The sequence below is a fragment of the Haemaphysalis longicornis genome, unplaced genomic scaffold (assembly GCF_048455015.1).
Source record: "Haemaphysalis longicornis isolate Haplotype H1 unplaced genomic scaffold, Haemaphysalis longicornis Haplotype H1 scaffold_67, whole genome shotgun sequence".
Taxonomy (NCBI): Eukaryota; Metazoa; Arthropoda; class Arachnida; order Ixodida; family Ixodidae; genus Haemaphysalis; species Haemaphysalis longicornis.
In genome coordinates this window covers 557280-575638 of record NW_027526419.1, presented here as the reverse complement: position 1 = coordinate 575638, position 18359 = coordinate 557280, and the positions used below count along the sequence as shown (strand labels likewise).

At 48.8% G+C, this 18359-nt stretch overlaps 2 protein-coding genes across 3 annotated transcripts; one reads left to right on the top strand and one right to left on the bottom strand.

Annotated features, from left to right (window-relative positions):
* Positions 1–173: 173 nt before the first annotated feature.
* LOC144144238 (large ribosomal subunit protein eL42) lies at positions 174–9065 on the bottom strand. 2 transcript variants are annotated; one of them, XM_077675602.1, is made up of 5 exons: positions 8938–9065; positions 8390–8498; positions 6813–6880; positions 3656–3772; positions 174–244 (listed from the first exon to the last, which is right to left on the bottom strand). In XM_077675602.1, exons 1-5 carry the CDS (start codon positions 8938–8940, stop codon positions 224–226), a joined length of 318 nt encoding a protein of 105 aa, XP_077531728.1. In that variant the 5' UTR covers positions 8941–9065; the 3' UTR covers positions 174–223. The 2 variants fall into 2 exon arrangements, with proteins under 2 accessions (XP_077531728.1, XP_077531729.1); XM_077675603.1 differs by lacking the exon at positions 8938–9065 and adding an exon at positions 8745–8769.
* On the top strand, positions 9050–17144 carry LOC144144237 (uncharacterized). The gene is made up of 4 exons (XM_077675601.1): positions 9050–9410; positions 13112–13150; positions 14894–14906; positions 16824–17144. Exons 1-4 carry the CDS (start codon positions 9285–9287, stop codon positions 16997–16999), a joined length of 354 nt encoding a protein of 117 aa, XP_077531727.1. The 5' UTR covers positions 9050–9284; the 3' UTR covers positions 17000–17144.
* Positions 17145–18359: the final 1215 nt, after the last annotated feature.

The window sequence follows — 18359 nt, the reverse complement described above, 5'->3', positions numbered from 1 at the left end:
GTAGCTCATGCGCTGCAACACCAGCGACAAACATGTCAAAAGAGATCATAAACAGTCAACAGCCGTCACTGGTGGTGGCTCGTACCCAGGTGATGAGGAGAGAGCGATACCAGCCGAACACAGCACACACAAATGTGCAATGTCCGACAAGGAAGCAGGCAGACACAGGTGAAGACATTTTTTTCTCTTTTTAGTGCGGGTTGATGGAATATACACAGCCGGATCAGAACTGGATCATTTGTCCCTGGAAGGAGAGAAAGAGGCAAAAGAGAAAGACATCAATACAACACCCCCTTGCAACGTGGCACAAAGTAAAAAAATACGCCCCATCTACCCAGTGAAACAAACAGTCTATAGTTCATCTCACAAGCTAGCTGCAGCACTGTGGAGGCGACATTGTTGTCCCCCTCAGGGCGCCTAACTCACCGCGAAGGAAGCGACAAAAGGCGCCGGGGCCGTGCGGTGCCACGTGCCGAGAGGGGAGAAGGGAGTGTTCTTTCAGGACCCCCTTCACGGCGGATTAGGCGCCCTCAGTGGGCGCACTATTGATAACAATGTAGCCTCCATAGTGCTGCAGCTAGCTTGTGAGATGACTATAGACTTCCTCTGCCCTTGACCGTACTGTGCCTTAGAGGACTAGAGAGAGGTGGTGTGATACAACACACTTTCCCAACAATTCAACGTGAACGGCGTTCGATTTGGTCGTGTTGCACAGCTAGTTTCCCTTCTAAAGCGGAATCACAATGCGCCGAAGGAAATTTACATCGGAAGAGCCTACTGGCTTTCCGCAGCACCCTTTTCTAGCGGATTTATTTTTATTTATAACAGAAAACCAACTGGTCCAGCAGTCTATCTTCGACTTCCATGCACCCCTACACGGGCATTTCAAAGGCCTTACAATCCAATGCCACTTGACTCGACACCATTGCGCTTCTACACAACTAATACAATGACATTCAGTTCAAATGCAGTCTTCAGTACAAAAAACGCCGCCAGCAACTTAGATTTTCAACCGCCTTCCAAACACATTTATACCCTCGTGAGCAGCATCTTAAGGCCAAAATGAGATAAAAATTTGAGTGAGTATCTTTATACTGCAAGGAGCAAGATTTCGGAGAAAATTTTATAAGAAATAATGAAAAAAAAAAAGCACTGAAACAACAGAGCAATGAAGGACCACTGTGGCCAGACAACATAATGTAGGTTTCAACTATCAGGGTGTCTAGCAAATTGCCTAATCCAATTTCCCTGACTTTTCCATGACCATTTCAGTCTAAATTCCCTGACCTACACAACATGCGCCATTCTGTGTAAATGGTCCGTGAAGCATATAAAAAGCATAGAGAAAACATTCTACCGTACGGGGGAAGTACATTTGTTGCAAGTGCCCTAATTCTCAAAATGCACTTCGATTAACTTCAGTTTGAGGTTTGTGTGCCTTCAGTTACGGCTTCAGAGTTCATTTCATCTCGTGGGATAAAAGCTTCAAGTTGCGCTTCAGCGAGCACCTTTTGCTTTTCTTCTCGATTGTCCTGGCTCGACGTGCAACGTGAACGACACGATGCGTTTTTGCCCGCGATTCGGGCGCGTCGGTGTTGCGCGCGCGATTTTTCAACGCCCGTGTCGACGATTCGCGCGCGCGGCAGCTTCTGCCTCGCTCAGAAAATGATGCGCGTCGCGCACGGCAGTGGGAGGAGCCTGACGACTTGCGCCAATAGGGAGCCGCGCGCCTCATGGCGGCAGTTTCGAAGCACTTGAGACAGCCGGCTGGCTCCGCCAGAGATGTTTAGGCTTACCATCCCGGCAGGTATTGCACGAGCACTTTTACTAGCCGTGCGGATGATGTTTATTGTACAGCTTTCACCCACATTATAAGCTCCTTTCCTGCACAAGAAACTTCGTGCGTGCCTTGTGCGGCATTGTAGAGTGCGCTTAGAAGCGGTCGCCTGAGCTCCCGACACCCCTTCGCAGTCGAAGCCGCCGCCGGCAGCACTGCAAGCAGCTTGCGGGTGGTTCCGCGGCCGCGGCCGCGTCAGCGCGCTTGTGACGTGCGCGACGCGTTTTCGCGAGCAGAAAACGCCCCATGCGGTTTACGCTAAACCATGTCATGTTCCTTTCTGATTATGTAATTCTGGCTCCTGATCCCATAAGAAAAGTTCTTTCAAGATTAGCTCCCAAAAAGCGCTGCCTTTTAAAACTCGCTGGAAAAAAAAGGCGCGCTGTGCATGCGATTTGGGCACCATCTACATCGTCCGTCTGCGCAAGTGCACCCAGAAACCTAAGCCAGCTGTGATCTGCGCAAGCCGCACGGCGAGTTTCTGCATGCGATTCAGGCGCGTCGACGATTTCGTGCCTGCGGTGGCTCCTTCCCTGCACAAGCAAGTGCGTTTGTGCCTTGAGTAGCATTTTAAAGAGCGGTTAGAAGCGGTTTTCTGAGCTACCGCACTACTCCGCGGCCGGTGCCGCCGCCATGTTGCAGGTGCCTGCCACTCAGCACGCACCGAGCGGTTAGTTTCCGCGGTGGCATCAGCGCGCCTCAGGCGTGCGCGGTGCGTTCTCGCTTGCAAAAAACCAGAAAACGATTCATGCGGTTCACGCTTCCATCGCACGCGAACGGGTTGCGTTTGGTAACTTCTTGGGGGCCTCCAACACTGGTTTCCCCTATTCTAAAACTGTGTGGGTAGGCCCCGAAGTGGTTTTCCCTGACTGGTACTACTTGATTGAGAAATTCCCTGACAATTTCCTGACTTTTCCCGGTGGCTCAAAATTCCCTGACTTTTCCCAGTTTTCCCGGTCGCTAGACACCCTGAACTACAGCGGCATTCCAGCGTGCAGCAACATATGCTGCGTTACTCACAGCGAGAAATACCTGGACCACTCAAAGAACTGCACTGCAGGCAGAGAAGGAAGCAGACTTGACCCCCCTTAAGGGGGGACATGGCTCTTAAAATTATTTCAATTTTCAAGTAAGCTCTGCGAAACTTGCCATATTGCTACTTTTTTCCCACTGATTTCAGATATGCCATTATTTTTTGAGTCAGTCAATCATTTCCTAAGATAATTAGAGATAATTAGCCATTTCTGGTCAAACAATAGGCAAAGCAGTGTTGGTCATAAAACTGTAATCTTTACATTTTCCAATACTATGAGCCCTGATAAGATAATCTTTTTTTGGTGCGCCGCTTGGAACTATTTACAGCTCATTAAAATTTGGTGTTCGAAATGGACATTCGAAATGGTTCCTTGCCACTGGTGCCACCGAAGTTCAATGAGCTGTAAAATTAGTTCCAAGCGGTGCATCAAAAAACCGATTCTCTTATTGCACTCACCAGGGTTCATAGTGTTGGAAAGTATAAAGATTACAGCTCTGCGACTAACACTGCTTTGTCTATTGCTCCTTCAAACAGGTCTAATTATCTTTAATTATCTTAGAAAATGATTGACCGCCTCAAAAATAATGGCATATTCAATTAATGGCAACTTACTTGGAAATTAAAAGGAGCTGTTTTAGAGTCATGACCACCCGTAAGCAATCCAACCCAACGCATGCAGCTGCATTTACACTATCAATGCCAAATTTCACAAAAGAGCTTAAATTTCTGCCCAATTGCCCCGCGTCCGAAAGGGGGGGGGGGCGTTTTCAACCATGCCGTACCTTGCGCTTCTTGTCGCCGCCGATCTCGAAGTGCTTGCAGCGCTTGATGGGCAGCTGCTTGCGGTTCTTGCACTCTGTGCACTCCATACGCAGCACAATCTTCTTGGTCGTCTTGGCCTGCACCAGATCAAGTGCTCGCCGGTCAGCACAGGCACACACAGCCAAACAACAACACAAGATTCACACCCCTTCTTCCCCGTCCCAACGATGACTTCAAGTGCCAACGGGTGGGTCGGCACATGCCAGCCATAGTCAACCGTCAAAACGTTGAGCTACATGCCCAAAGCGTTTCAAACAAGCAAGCTTTTGAAAGAGACTGGTAGAGTTAACCGAATTCCTACGCAGCCATCGGTCTATTCCGCGCCGAGTTTAGGCTCCCAGAACAGTTAACATATCCCAAGTTACTGCAAACGCTGCAAATAAGGCGCAAATTTACACAGCCCAATTAGAAAACAAATTAAGACAACTCGCAAAACAGTGAAGGGCAAGAAACAAAATGGGCGCAGTCCCTCCAGTTGCAGACAAAGAACATGAGTAGTTGCCAGGCATGCTAGAAGCTTGTGCGAGACCAGGCATCCTGTTGCAAGCTTTAGGATATGCATTCAAGCTACCATCAAGAATTACCTCCCTTGTGGTTTTGAAATTTCACAAGTTGTGCTCCACTCTATGGCTAGCGTACCTCAAAGTTTGCATACACCCGTTTACACAGGCAGGGCTGACCTACCTACCCACCATTGCCAAAAAAAAAAATTTCAATTGCTTTCTTGGAGACACAACAAAGGCAACGTCTGGTCTTGTTGGCGAGCCATGCCAAGCAACGATGCAAACATGTGGCTCACCTAAACACTACTAGATTTCCCTTCAGTATATATTAGCATGAAACTATGCTTCCATTGTCTGGGCACTCAAGAATGAGACTGTCACCAAGATTAGATGTTCCCGTCTGGCCAAGCATGCACAGTTCACTTCCGATCCCACAATCGCCCTGAACTGGTGCACGAAAAGCTGGAAAGGGAAGGTGTAATCTGCCCACGGAGCAAGAGTAGGCAGCAAAACAGCCCATTGCGGGAAGCGCAAGCAAGTGGCCAGATAGTCACGACGAAAATCAACATGAACTACAAAGCTTCAGAACTGGGATAGCAAAGGAAAGGGTAGCAGCACCTGATGGACGAAATGATAGTGGCCACAGTTCATCTCGCTGCTGCACGGCAAAATGCCAATCGCAGTGGGCATGCAATTTCTTCTCCTGCAGCAGATGACGCAAGCTTAAAGGGACAGACAACAGATTTTTGTGGAGTGCGCGTCCTCTGGCTCGCATGAAATTCAGCGTTTTATCTACTGGGGTAGCACCAGAACTTCTAAATAAACAGGCAAAAATAATTTTAAGTGTTAACTAAAGTTCCGGAAGTCTGTGGAGGCCATGTAGTGTCTAACTGTGACACTACCGTACGTGACTGAACTCTAGTGGTTTCGATTGATTCATTGTAGGGTTTGACGCGCCGACGCTACGCAGGCAATGAGGCGCACCATAGTGGAGGGCTCCAGATTAATCTTGGCCACCTGGGGATCTTTAACGTGTGCCAAAATCTCGTACACACGGGCGTTCTTGCTTTTCGCCTCCATCAGAAAAGCGGCCGCCGCGGCCAGGAATCGAACCCGCGACCTCGTGCTTAGCAGCGCAACGCCTTAGCCACTGAGCCACCACGGCGGGTGTACTCCAGCAGTTTCAATGCGCGATTCAAAAACCCCATAAGGGACAGGAAAGACGGCACATTATTGTTATTTTAACTGGGGGCAAATTTTTGAATACCACTTTTAATCTCACGTGCAGTTAGAAGCACGATGCCGCACGGCTCACTGTCACCGTTACCAGCATTCCTTTAGGTGGGACACGTATGGCTCATAGATCTAGAGATTCTAATTTGAGCAGTTCTAGGGCGCTATCAGCAAAACCGTTTCGGGTTAAGGTGCTTAAAGTGATGCCCTTTCATTTGGGAGAGAAAACATAAGCGACAAAAATCTGTTGCCTGTCCCTTTAAACCTCGGCCAAGCTCTTGTGGCCATCTCCGGCCGCCCAGGAAGCGTCGTTTCCCCGTCTTGTTATTACTCTGCCGGTCCGCCACACCGACGATGTGGTGCTCCAGCAGCAAAACTGGTGTGTTGTCCACTTTACGTAGCCAAACAAAGTGGTTCTTCTATGAACATGCCCACACAGTGACTGTCAAGCAAGTATAGAGCTGCAGTCTTTCTCAAAGCTGGACACGAGCACAGGCACCCGCCAGACGAACCAGTCACAACTCTGGCCGTTCGACCACTTCTGCCGGCTTCCTTCCGGAAGGCCAAGATCAGTACTGCTAAAAGCCGGGACAGAAATTTATAAAGGTGTCACTTCGGCCAGGGACACAACACCACACTCAGTGTTGCAGCACCTTGCCATCACACTGAACCAAGCTAGACGCCACCTTGGGATAACTTAAAGCCCCGTTACCGGTCTCTGCAGGTGGTGCAAAACCAGATACAGCCAGAGTAGACAGAATCGAAGCCCTGCAAACTTCAGAAGATGTCGTAGGCCTCGGACGCCTGGTCAAAACAGCAGCCTTGCCAGGCCCTCGGTCCTGACTTGGGTATCACAGCCCCTGAACAAGTTGGCAAAACATTGATCTCGCAGCGAGATTGAAGGGCAGAAAAACCTCCAGCACAGTTGGGTACCACCTGCCACGCACGCTAGAAGACGCTACACTTTTACGTCCTCGCGAAGAAAGGGCACAGACGCCTCTGGATGAGAGTGGGCCTTCCATTACTCTCCGTAATACGGGTCAGTTAAGGTGACGAAAGCAAGGGCTGCTGCAGGAAGACTCCCAAAGGGCAGAACCGCTGGCAACTGTGGTGGAAGGTGCGCTGTTCCACCTGGATGTCTAAGACTGAACCTTTTTCTATCGGACATAAGGTAATGTCCTATGCCTAATTCACGCAGCAAATCCTTTGTCCAGGAATGGCATCATCTAGTCACTCTTCTTATTGCCAATGGCCCGAAAGGGGATCCAGAACCGCCCGCGATGCAGTTACGAGATAGGTCAGTGCTTCTGCAGAAGGCCTTCAGGACTGGCCAAAGCGTGCAGGGTGCATGTGGCGAAGACTCGCGCAGGGAGGGCCTCACCTTTTTCCGGAAGATCGGCTTGGTCTGACCACCATATCCCCGCTGCTTACGGTCATAACGGCGCTTGCCTGCAAAGGGGGTTAACAACAGCCGTTAGCACATCCGATTCCCCTTTCACACGACTAATCGGCAAGACACACAGACCGTTAAAGGCCGCACACACACACACACAAATCCGCTTCAAACCAGCATTCGCCAAGGCAAAGAGCCGTATTCATCCCCTCTCCACTGTGCCCAATACTGGGATACAGCACAAGGGGGTGTGGACCTCATTTAGTCATCCTCCACTCGCAAGAATTGGTGTTGCGATGCCTCATCTCGTTTAGCTCCCCACTAAAGCAAGGGAGCGGAATTACCAAGTGTTATCACGAACACCGAGTGCAACCCCGACCCTAGTGAGAAAGCTAGGCGACGACAATGACTAAATAAATGCCGTGACATACAGATGAAGCTTACTAGGAGCGACAAAGGCTAGGTAATACTGGAAGTATTAGACATCACTTCGGTTTGGAAAGAAATGGCCCCCTTCGTATGGAATGGGGCTAGGACTGAGCATATTGCACGCACGATGGAACTCCCGATTGCAGTTTCAAAGTTTATCACTTTTCCATACGTCCAAGAAAGAATGGGGGAGCAGGGCCCAGTGCTATCCGTCCCAAACCCTTCACATTCAGTGTCAACTCCACTGTGAGCTGAGAAAGGTGCACCCACACAAAACCACGGGCACTCGACAGACCAGTACTGGCCGCACGCTGACCCAACCCCAGCAGTTGGCTAGCTCCTAACCCTTGAGCAGTGGTACCAGAAAAGTGGCACGAATTCGGCGTACTAAGACGCAGCAGCATTCTTTTGCCGCACGGTTGAACATGCAGCAGTGTGGAACGGTCCACTCGACTAAACGGGTCCAAGATGCTTCGGCAACACTTCGTGCAGTTGTTTTCTTGCCACAGATTACTTCCTAGATTGCGGTACCTGCTACAGCGCATCACCAGTTCAATCAACTGCAACCCCAAGGCCTTCGGGCCTACTTCACCCAACCGATGACAGCGAACACGTCTACGGCCAGCAGATTGTAGCTACGCATTCACAACTAATTATTTGAGGGAAAAAAATAGCAAAAACATTTTCAGAATTTGAGTTCTGAGGCTCCCCCCCCCCCCTCAAATCGCGAAAACAACCAATGCCATTTAGCCAAATTAACCTCAAAGACGACCCCACCACAAAGCTCTTTGTTTTCTCTTTTTTGAACCAGAACGTGAATAAGCTGTACAAAGAGCTGTGGTGTTCAATAGAACTTCTGGATATCACCTTTGTATTGTCTACAAAAGCTCGCCAGTGAGTTTGTTTGTTTGCCCTTTTGGCACTAGAATACTGTGCAAACAGCTTCGTTGTTCAAATGAACGTCTGCGCCAAGCCATACAGCTATCACTGCTGTTTATTTTTGTTGCAAAAGTTGGTCTTATCGGCGTGTCCTAGTCTCCCCTTTTCCGCCTCAGCACAGGGTGCAAAAAAATACAGTGAGACATTACCGCAACACTGCTGACGTTTTCAACACGAATATCGAAATGGTCGCTTACCTTGGGCGTACAGAGAATCCTTGCCCTTCTTGTACTGGGTCACTTTGTGCAGGGTGTGCTTCTTGCACTTCCCCTTGCAAAAAGTCCGCCTCTGTTTCGGCACGTTCACCTGACACCACACACACGCGCACGTGGAGAGAAAGGGGAGAAAAAAAAACGATTTTAACATGACACCGTCAACGGATGACTGAATTTTTGCGCATCTGACATATTCGGCCGAGCCGCCAACGGAACCAGCGTCACAATTACAAGTATTTCTTTCTAACTTTTGCTGCCAATCTACAATTCCTGATCCACATATAATGCATATCTAATAATCCCCCACGCGATTCAATCCCGCTCCCCGACCCCTCACCATGTTATGCCACAGCGACTTCACAAGGACTGATAGAGTCAAATTACGCCGTCCAGGCGCGTAATTTATATGTTAAATTAAGAAGATACGTTCACTCTGCTCAACTCTGCATTACTTAACGTCGATGAAAACTAATACGCGCGATTGATTACGATTTAAAAGTCGAGCCGGCCAAATAACGCGACTTTCTCACCATTTTGCCAGTTTCTAAGAGGAACTGACGTAGTAACGTTGCCCTGACGTCACTTCCGTTGCTACAAAAAATGGGGGTAGCAAAGGGGGACAGCACTGGAACTCTCGCCAGCAGCGTCGTTTCGGCATTAGTGTCACGCAAAAATTAGCCAGATTAGTCGAGCGGCTGCATTAAATTAACTTGTGTTATCAATTTTGAAAGCGAATTATTGCGTAGCAGGGTTCTTAGGGGGTACTTTAAAGTTGGGCAACTCTGCTCGTCTGCGCCGTGCTGTTCCACGCGCCATTTTTACAAATTTGAACAAAGGCGAGAAGCTGCATCGGCTCTCTGCGATCCGCACAGAAATCATGAGTTCTACGGACAAGCAAGCCGATGTGGCGACGCAGCAGGCCGACGAAGTCATCTCGGCCAAGGAGAAGGGTGCCGGCGACGCCAAGACGGAGAAATCTCCGCAGAAACGGTCGTCTGCCGAGGTGAGTGCTGGCGCCGGGAACCGGCGCAATGTCCGTTGTGCAAGCCACCACATTGGCCGCCGCTCGACGAGCACGCCGCATCGGCCTTCGCTTTTATTATCTCCCGCATCGAGCTGCTCTCAAGCGACGACGACGACGACTGGAACGTCGGGTGGAACAAGTGTTCGGTTTCGTTTCCATCCTCCATTTGGAACCGACGTCGTGTGTCGTGCGCGATTCCTGTTGGCGGCCCGCCGAGCCGGCCTCTTGAATTAACGTCAGTCATTATGGTGAGCGCGCTAAGCCTAACGCCGGCTACCGCGTTTTCCGCTCTTTTGGACGCTTTATTCGGTGTCGTGGCGGTTTTTACATCTCGTGTTGCGCGTCCGTCCGCTCACAGTCGGCGGCCGGCGGTTTCACACGCGCTTCGCGATTGCTCCGCGGCGGCCGTGCGATCCCCCCCTTCCCATCCTTTCCATCGTCTCGGCTTCCGCTTCTGTGGGTCTTGTTTACGCCGCTGCGTGCCTCGAGTTCCGTTGGCGCTCGCTTAGTTCTTTCTTTTTATTTGCCCTTTGCGTGCAGTTCTTCAAAGCCGCGAACAAAGCGTAGCGCGTCTTGGTCACGTTTTTCGGACGCCGCTTGGGAACACAGCGGCGATCTTTCGCTTCAGTTTAACCGGCGATCCCAATTCGGGTGGCGTGTTTAGTGACACACTAGCTCCAGCTTTGACTGGTACATCTGTTGCCGGAAAGATTCGCAGCGCGCGAGCTCGCGTTCTTCATTGAAACTTAAAAATCGTCTTCCCGTACAAGGCGGCACTTTTAAACGGCTCAACTTCACCTGCCCGCGCCGCGCAAAATCGAAGCACCGTTCCCGCCTCTTCCACGACCCTAGCGTAGGCGTACGCTACGGCTCACTTCGAGCGACGAGAGTTCCGGGTCACTTGCGGTTCAGTTTTTTTTTTTTTTTTTCCTCTCTTCCGTGTGGTCCGCGGTCGGGCTATTTATAAGCGTTCCAGTAGCAGAGACCATTTAACCCCCGCGTTGATGCGACGGAGCTTTGCTTGTTTATATTGCAAACGCGTTTTTTTTTTTTTTTTTTTTTCCTCTGTTCACATTTGCGGAGTTCTGTGCGGTTTTTCCCGCCGTTCGTTATCGCGCTCTTTGCACAAGCTCGCTCGCCGGCCGCAGTGCGACCGATAGCGGTAACGTTGCGACGCGTCGGAGCAGCTTTTGCGCTGTTAGCCACTATTTTTCGCTTTCTGGGCGTCTGTCGAGACCCACTCCTGAGCCCGGCGTATCTAATCTGTGTCGGTCGGAGGAAGGCCGTCGCTTAGGGCGGCGCGAGATTACGGAAGAACAAAACGCCGAGCTTAGCCGGCCAGTGCGATTACGCCGCGATCGTACCGCCAAAGGTTGTCGGCGCAGCCGTAAAGAAGACAGCCGAGAGACAACTTTTTACAGATGCGAGAGAGCAGAGCCGAGTTCGTTGGAGAGGGTAACATCAACCGTTTCGCTAGCTGCAGGGGAAGAGAGAGGTGAATTGTCCGCGCTTCGATTCGGTGCTCCGCGTTCAAGAAAAAGATCGATAGATGATCGCGACCTGGAAGCGCGAAAGAGAATCATCTCTGATCGGCCTGCCGGTCGTTTCTTTTAAGCTGCGCTCTGAGGAGGCGGAAAAGCGTGCGCCTTGCGCGATGGCAGCCGGCCGAATAAAGAAACGAGCGTGAGTCCCGGACGAGACTGCGTTTTCGCGGCTAAATTTAGTCGTTTGCGTCAGGAGGTCGCCGCGGTGGGAAGCCATATCGCGGCTACCGGTGAAGTCGGCGTCATCGGCGGCATTCTCCATCTTGTCGCCTACTTGTTGGTGCTGGCTCAAGAGCGCGCGCTCATGATCAATTAGCGTCGCTAAGCGTGTGTTTGCCGGTGTCGCGCGCGGCTTGCCCCCTTTTCCTTCCTTTTCTTTTTTCTTTAGCGGCGCCGGCGCGCCGTTCCGCCGGTTCCGCCATCTTGTGCCGTCCTTCGGGTTCACCTTCAAACGTGCGCGCGCCTTCCTATTGGCTCGCGCGGGGGGCGCTCCTCGGCACCTCATTGGTGCGCTTCGCACCCGTTGCCATAACAGCAGCTGTACGTCACGAGCGCTTGCCTTCTTTTGGTTTCGCTCTTTTTTTTTTTATATATATATCCTTTTCGGCCGCGGCGGAAAACCGCCAGGGGCGCTGTCGGCGCTAGCGTTGACGCCGGTTTGTAAACGAACAGGCCTGTTAGGTTCGATGTAACGGGAAGCTGGCGTGAAATGTATCGCCGAGCCGCACTGTTCTTTTTTGTTTTCTTAACGCCGCTTGCGATACCAGCGCCGCGCTTTGAACGAGGATCGCTGGCTCGGTGCCGGCGAGTCATTCCTTGCGCGTGGGCGGCTAACGTGATTGCGCCTGATCGGAATTTGTTGTTGGAGGATCGCGCGCGCGCCCAGGCGCGTCTGCCGGGAAGTCATTTGCGTACAATGGACGCGCGACTAGCCCATATTTGCGTCTTAATTGCACCTTACAAGTGCTCGTCTCGTCCCTGTAGGGAATGAAGCCCTCAGTTTTGGCCGGAAAAGGTGCCAGTAGGATCAAAGAATTCTGATCTGTAGATGGCATCGATCTAGTCGTTTCAAGCTGCATTCTCAGACGGGAAAGTGTTCAACTTGACTGGAGAGCGCTCAAACTTTGACAGTAAACAAGGACGAGAAAGACTACAACACAGGTCGCGCTCCGTCCTGTGTTGTAGTCTTTCTCGTCTTTGTTTACTGTCAAAGTTTAAGCTCTCTCCATTCAAGTTATGCAGAACCGACTAGCCCCTACAGATGCCCTGTTAAAGTGTTCAATGTAAGACATTGAAACAAGAGGCCTGAGGCTCTGGCTACGAGGCGTAAAAATATGGGGTAAATGAAAACATGCAGATGGACACTTAAAACTGTCACGGACACTGAAATGTCTTAGACAAGTGTAACACAGCTCAACGCTTCAAAATAAAGTAATGGGTGCCGTAAATAAAGTCGAGAATATGAGAGGTATAAAATTATTGCAGTACTGTTGAGCCAGTGCATGTGTCCCTGCTTCACAAAAGTCGTGACAACAAAGCTGCCGTGTTATTGTTTGGTTTTAGCCCACTATACGGACTTCCTGCAATAATCTCTCTTGATAATGCAAGTGGGTACTTTTGTAAGTGTGTCTTCCTTCCCTGTCCACTCTCATACTCTATAAAATAAAGTGAAAGAAATTTTCACTGCTTTTCATTTCAGTTGACTTTGTGTGGAATCGTTCACTCCTTGTGAAGCTCTTTGAAACAAAGACAGTGCAGAGCATTATCACAAGGGGTTGCTAGTTACCACATTTTATTTAGTTGGTTTTCAGGCCAGAAATCTTGACAAAAGCTTTTCTCTCTCTCTCTCTCTCTCTCTCCCCCATGCTAAATTTAAACGTTGCAGGTGCAACAGGCAAGCAAAATGTGTTCCTTGCTAGTGTCCACACAGCCCTCTATACAAATGGTTGCAATATGCAGCCCAGTCATGTAAATCTTCTGCAAACCAGCCTACGTGTTTTCTTTTCTAATGGCTCTTTTTAACCGTTTAGCCAGTGTAACTGTTAGTTTGGGAGGTTCAAAAGTCTTGTTTGTCGTGTTTGTAGTTTCTGGAATTCAACGTGCCTCTCGTGACCCTGTCGTTTGTTTGCTTTGCAGGTCACCGACGACGATGACGTGAAGAAGAAGGTTCAAAAGGTGAGCAACTAATTGCTTATCGCTGTGCCGTTAGTCGTCTTGGCCTCTTTTTGAAGGAACTGTGGTTACTGCTGTTCAGCTGCAAAGATCGCAGTGTGTTTTTGTATTTAGTCGTCTTGGCCTCTTTTTGAAGGAACTGTGGTTACTGCTGTTCAGCTGCAAAGATCGCAGTGTGTTTTTGTATTTCAAAATTTGGCCTATTTGATAGTGGCTTCGATGGCTGACGCCGATTTTTCCGAACGAGTGTTTGATCTCTTGGCTGAATTGACTTGCACACAATGACTGAGCTAATCTTTGTATGTATAAAGCTAGGGTCAGTCATGGTTTAGGTTACAACCAAATAACCTGAGCTTATTTCAATCCTTGAATCTTCCAAATTGTTAGAACGAAGTGTCTGTAGATCATTGAGGGGGCCTCACCTGTTAACATTCCTATGGGATATTTTACGTCATGACTCATGGTCTTAAAAACCATTGTGTACGAATGCGAAAAGTTTTAAAGGTACATATACAGGGTGTTGCGACGATAATTGGAACACTTTGAAAAATTTTCCTGAGGGAACCGCCGCTCTGTTCGCGCTCAAACTTTCACACGAAGGTCGCATTTTGTGGTCTATTTTGTTTGACACTGGGAACAGCGATGGTACTTCCCTGGTTATCCTGGAAATAAATAAAAATGATTTTCGCCTATGGGAAAGCGGACGTGCGAGCCCGAAAACTGGGTTTTCTGATCGTCTGCTAGCTCATTCCTAGGTGCATTTTCTGATCGTCTACTGCACCATTTGGCTCCTTTCTACCGTGAATCCCAAATGTGTGTTTCGCTCTGCATACCCTAGGTGGTTCCGTCGTTGCAACAACTTAAAGTGTTTCAATTATCGTCGCAACACCCTGTACATGTGTACAACGGCCTAGTTTGCTTATTTTAGACATGTTGCTTCTGTAGTAAAAAAAAATAAATGCATGGAAGACCACTCGCGCCATCTAATGAAAACTAGATATACAAAATGCATCTTTTTTTTATTTCAATAAAGGTGGGTTGTATTTCTAAACGAAAGAAACTAGGTCGTTGTGAACATTTAGACTGGTTTTTAAGACTTTTTGTATGATTTTTAAGCGTGTGGGTCATGTATTAGCAAGACCCATAGGAACGTGATCACACGGGGTCCCCTAAGTATGGCATTTCGGTCATTACTCGTGCTATGGAAATCGAACACAAAACAACAGTTCCATCTTGCACGAACCTGACTGTGATGTGATTATGTGGCTGACATGAAAATCAATTCTAAAGTACTACTAGGCTGTACATTGTTGCGGTGGAATCATTCATGGGGAAGCACTGTAAAGTGAAAATGTCAACTTGCGTGTGGTTAAATTGCAAGGCCAGCAGCCACATGCTTAAAAGGAAATTACCGTAAGGACAAGTCTAACGGTAGCCAAATATTGGTTAATTGGTTGCGTGGGATGTTTTTGCAGAGTAGTCAATGCAATGTATGGCGCAATCAAGCAGAGAACCTAATAAATTAAAAGATAGCAATCTGTACATACACGCACAGCACAGTGCTGGCTTCTTCTAGCCAAGAAAGGGGAACTGAATATATAGAAATGCCAGGCTGTTTTGTTATGCAGGCAAAGTGTTCGGTGCAGCGGTCGGCATGATTGTTTAGCAGTGCTGGTGCAGTGTGTAACTCGCTGTGTTTCTCTCTTTTTTTTCCCTGCTTGCCGTCTTCCCGCCTGGTATCTGCAGACGGACCACAAAGGTCAGTTTTGGTTCCTGGCATTCCTTTTTGAGATAAAAGATAGCACTGGCATTTTTACAGCTGCCAGACACTGTTATCTGATGAAGGGCAACCGCAACATGAATGGTATCATTCTGTCTGTACAGCTTACAAACGTTAAGTGGCTAGTTTTGTTTCCCAACACGACGTGCCAGATGAATTTCTGGCTACGGCCATACGAAGCTCTTCTGTGCTGGTTAAAAATGGTTTTCAATCCACCGTGGCCCAGGTGCAGCTTTGGCATGAAAAACTGCAGTTCAAATTTGAGCTCAATGTGGATGCATTATTAAAGTACTAAAGTATTAAAGGACCTGCTAAACGGGCACGGCCTTCGTTTCACCACTCCGGCTAAATGTAAGGATTTAAGTTGCCTCAAAGATTTGAAGCACACGCTGAAAATGCTTCAGTATGTTGTCGCAAATGAACCTTAGACGTCACGTAACCCACGTTCCTGGTAGCACGTGTTCTAGTAGCTGCCAGTGCCAGATTTGAACTATACGATATGCTCGTCGTGCAGTTGGTCATTTAGCCAGGGTCCAGTGTGGCTTGCATACGACTTTCCACCGAGGCACTCTTCTTGCTCTCGTTTTGGTAAAGTATTGGTGGATGGTAAGGGTGCGGCATTGACGAGATGGCAGCACAATTCCATGGAGTGAAAAATGCAAATACTAGAAGTAGTGTGTGCAGTTGTACACACTGTGTCGCAATGGGGTAATTGGCTGTTCTCTGTACTTGTGCTAGGAACAACTGTCCTGCCAACGGGAATGCTGCCAACAAACTGCATGTGAGGTTAAGAAGAGACGTCTAAAATCTTGTCCCCGGCTGAAGCAACAACAATGTGCAACCTTTCCTATTCCTTCATGCGGTTTTGTAGTCGACAGAATTGTTTGGGCGCATAAGGTGATGCCACGTTTCAGACTTCCGAAATTTTAGTTCAAAGTAAAATTATTTCCACCCGTTTATTTAGAGGTTCCTCGCAGTTACCCCACTATGCAAAACGCTGGCTTGCGTATGGGCTGTAGGACATGCATTCCACAAGAATTGGTTGCCTGGGGTTTTCAAGAGCGCAGTCATACATACCCTATGTGCACGATGTGTCCCAAACAGTTGGGACAGCAACACATTCATGTCTGACGTTGCCAGTTAGCAAACTCAACTGGTTTGGCTAAACAAAAACAAACATGGAACTTAATGTGCTGCAATTGAAAAGAGGCGTAGAGGTCCCTTTGTACAATGTAGCGTCAACGTTGCATCCCACTCACTCTTGGATAGTAATGCATTGGGGAATTTAGTACACGAGCAATTCCTATTTGCTCAAATTTGCACTGGCAGCAAGAAGTGCAGGTGAGTGCACATGAAATCGTTGACACCCTCATTTCCAAGAAAGAAGACACTTGTGTAAGGACGGCGGGGCTCTATTTCCAGAATAAGTTGCATGTCTTAATGATGGGGAACTGCGTGGCTACTTTCGATATATTTTTGCAGTTGTAAATTATTTGCTGCAATGCCTAAATTGCCTCGAAAATGTCCGCCTTGCAATTTATTACCATACGAAGCAATACAGTTGAGTTCCGTCACAGTAGAATTCAGTACCTGTTAGAAAACGTTTTAGATTTCAAATGTGCAAGTCGGTGAGTGTACCAGAACCCCAAAATGTTTATTGTCAATGATTGGTTAGGTTCAGGTTCCCTGCTCTTTATGGGGCCTAGGCTGGTGGCTTAAGAGGATGCTTTCTGCAGCAGGCAAAGGACCATCAGGTTCAGTGGTCCTGATAATTGCTTTTTGGTTGCCTTCTCGTGAATGATATACGTTGTTGCAACTGTTCTTGAGAAAGTAGAGGAATTCAATGGTGCCCCTCATACCTCCAACGGTGCCTTTGCATTTTCCGCGGCTCTCCAGGAGACAAGAAGGAGAACGGCGAGTCGGACGAGAAGTACGAGGAGGGCGCCGGAGACGAGGACGGTGGCGACGATGATGACGACGACGCCGTCCCCGATGGAGAGGACTACGACGAGGAGGGCGATGATCCCGAGGGCGACGACGACCCTGAGGACGATGATGAGGATGACGCGTAAAGTGGCCTGGCCGCGGGAGCTGCTCCTTTCCTCCCCTTCCTCCCTCTCCCCACTCCGTCCGATCCTCCCCTCTTTCTTCTTCCCGGAAGAAACTCCCAGCCCTCCTGGTCTCTTTTGCCGCAAGTGACTTCTTCCTCCGTCTGTTCTTCACCCTCCTCCATCGCCGGGACTTCGTCTGCGGCGGTGAGACCGGTGTTGCGGTGCCGTGTGTGCTGCTGGCTCGCTTCGCTGCTGCTGCGTTCGTCGGTGGTGCCCACACGGCTTGAGCCACCCTCTCCTAACCATCACCACCACCGAGGTCCTTGCTGGTCAAAGGAGCTGTCCTCTCTGCCACCCCCACTTCCAATCCTGCTCCCATCCTCTCCCCCTCTGCGCGGTCTGTTTTTATATTGTGTTCTATCTGTATCTTCGTTCTTTTTTTTTTCTGTTTGTTTTCTCTTTCTCAATTCTTTTGTTTTTTTTTCTCATCGAGAACTCATCGCCGCCGTTTCACCACCACCACGACTCCGCCACCCCTGTTCATTTGTTTGGTTGACCGGGAAAGGATGACGATGATGACAGGACGCAGAAACATTGGGCATCTTTGCGTGTGTGTTTTTCGGGGAGAAGACATCGGCCTGCTGTCGGAGGGGAAAAGTGTCACGAGATCTTCCGTTTTCTGTCACGTGAATGAATCGGTACTTTTTGTCTTTGTTGGGAAGCCCTGACAAGGCTGCTGCCAGTGTTTTTTGATTCTGCATTTTTCAGAATGTTTTGCAAATTTGTTCCTGTGGTTGCAGTTTTTTTTTTTTTTTTTTTTCACATTTGCCGTCAGACGCTCACATTGTGGAAGAACACCAATAGGTTTCTTTGTTGCTTCACGAACATCACATACAACAGGCCAAGTTGTGAGAAATTTCTCTTGCTCAAAGCAGGAGCTTTGGCACTTTTTTTTTTTTTTTTTTTTCACACAGCAGTGCAGCTCTAAGCATTGTTCATTATTTTAACGCACCATCGTCTTTTTGTGCTTGTGGCCTTTTCTTTTGCCGCCTTTTTTGAAGTTCCATAGTTGAGCTTTCCGCAGCTCAACGTGCTTCGTCAAAAATTTCATTCTGCATAAGCAACAGTGGCTACTTGCAAATCTATAAGGCTCCTTGTTGCACGCGGTCTTGACAAGCCGGTTGTTTGTGCAGCGAGCCTGCGACACCCCCGTGAAGTTTTGTCCCTGTGAAAATTGGCGCAGAGATAATGATACGTGCGTTAGATTAGCCGGTTATTCATTACATTAAAATAGTTTGGAAGTTAAGCGTGATTTTCGTGCAACCACAGTCTATTGCGCCTGGCTTTTCTATGTGTTCTTTCTGCCGGAAACCGTGACGGA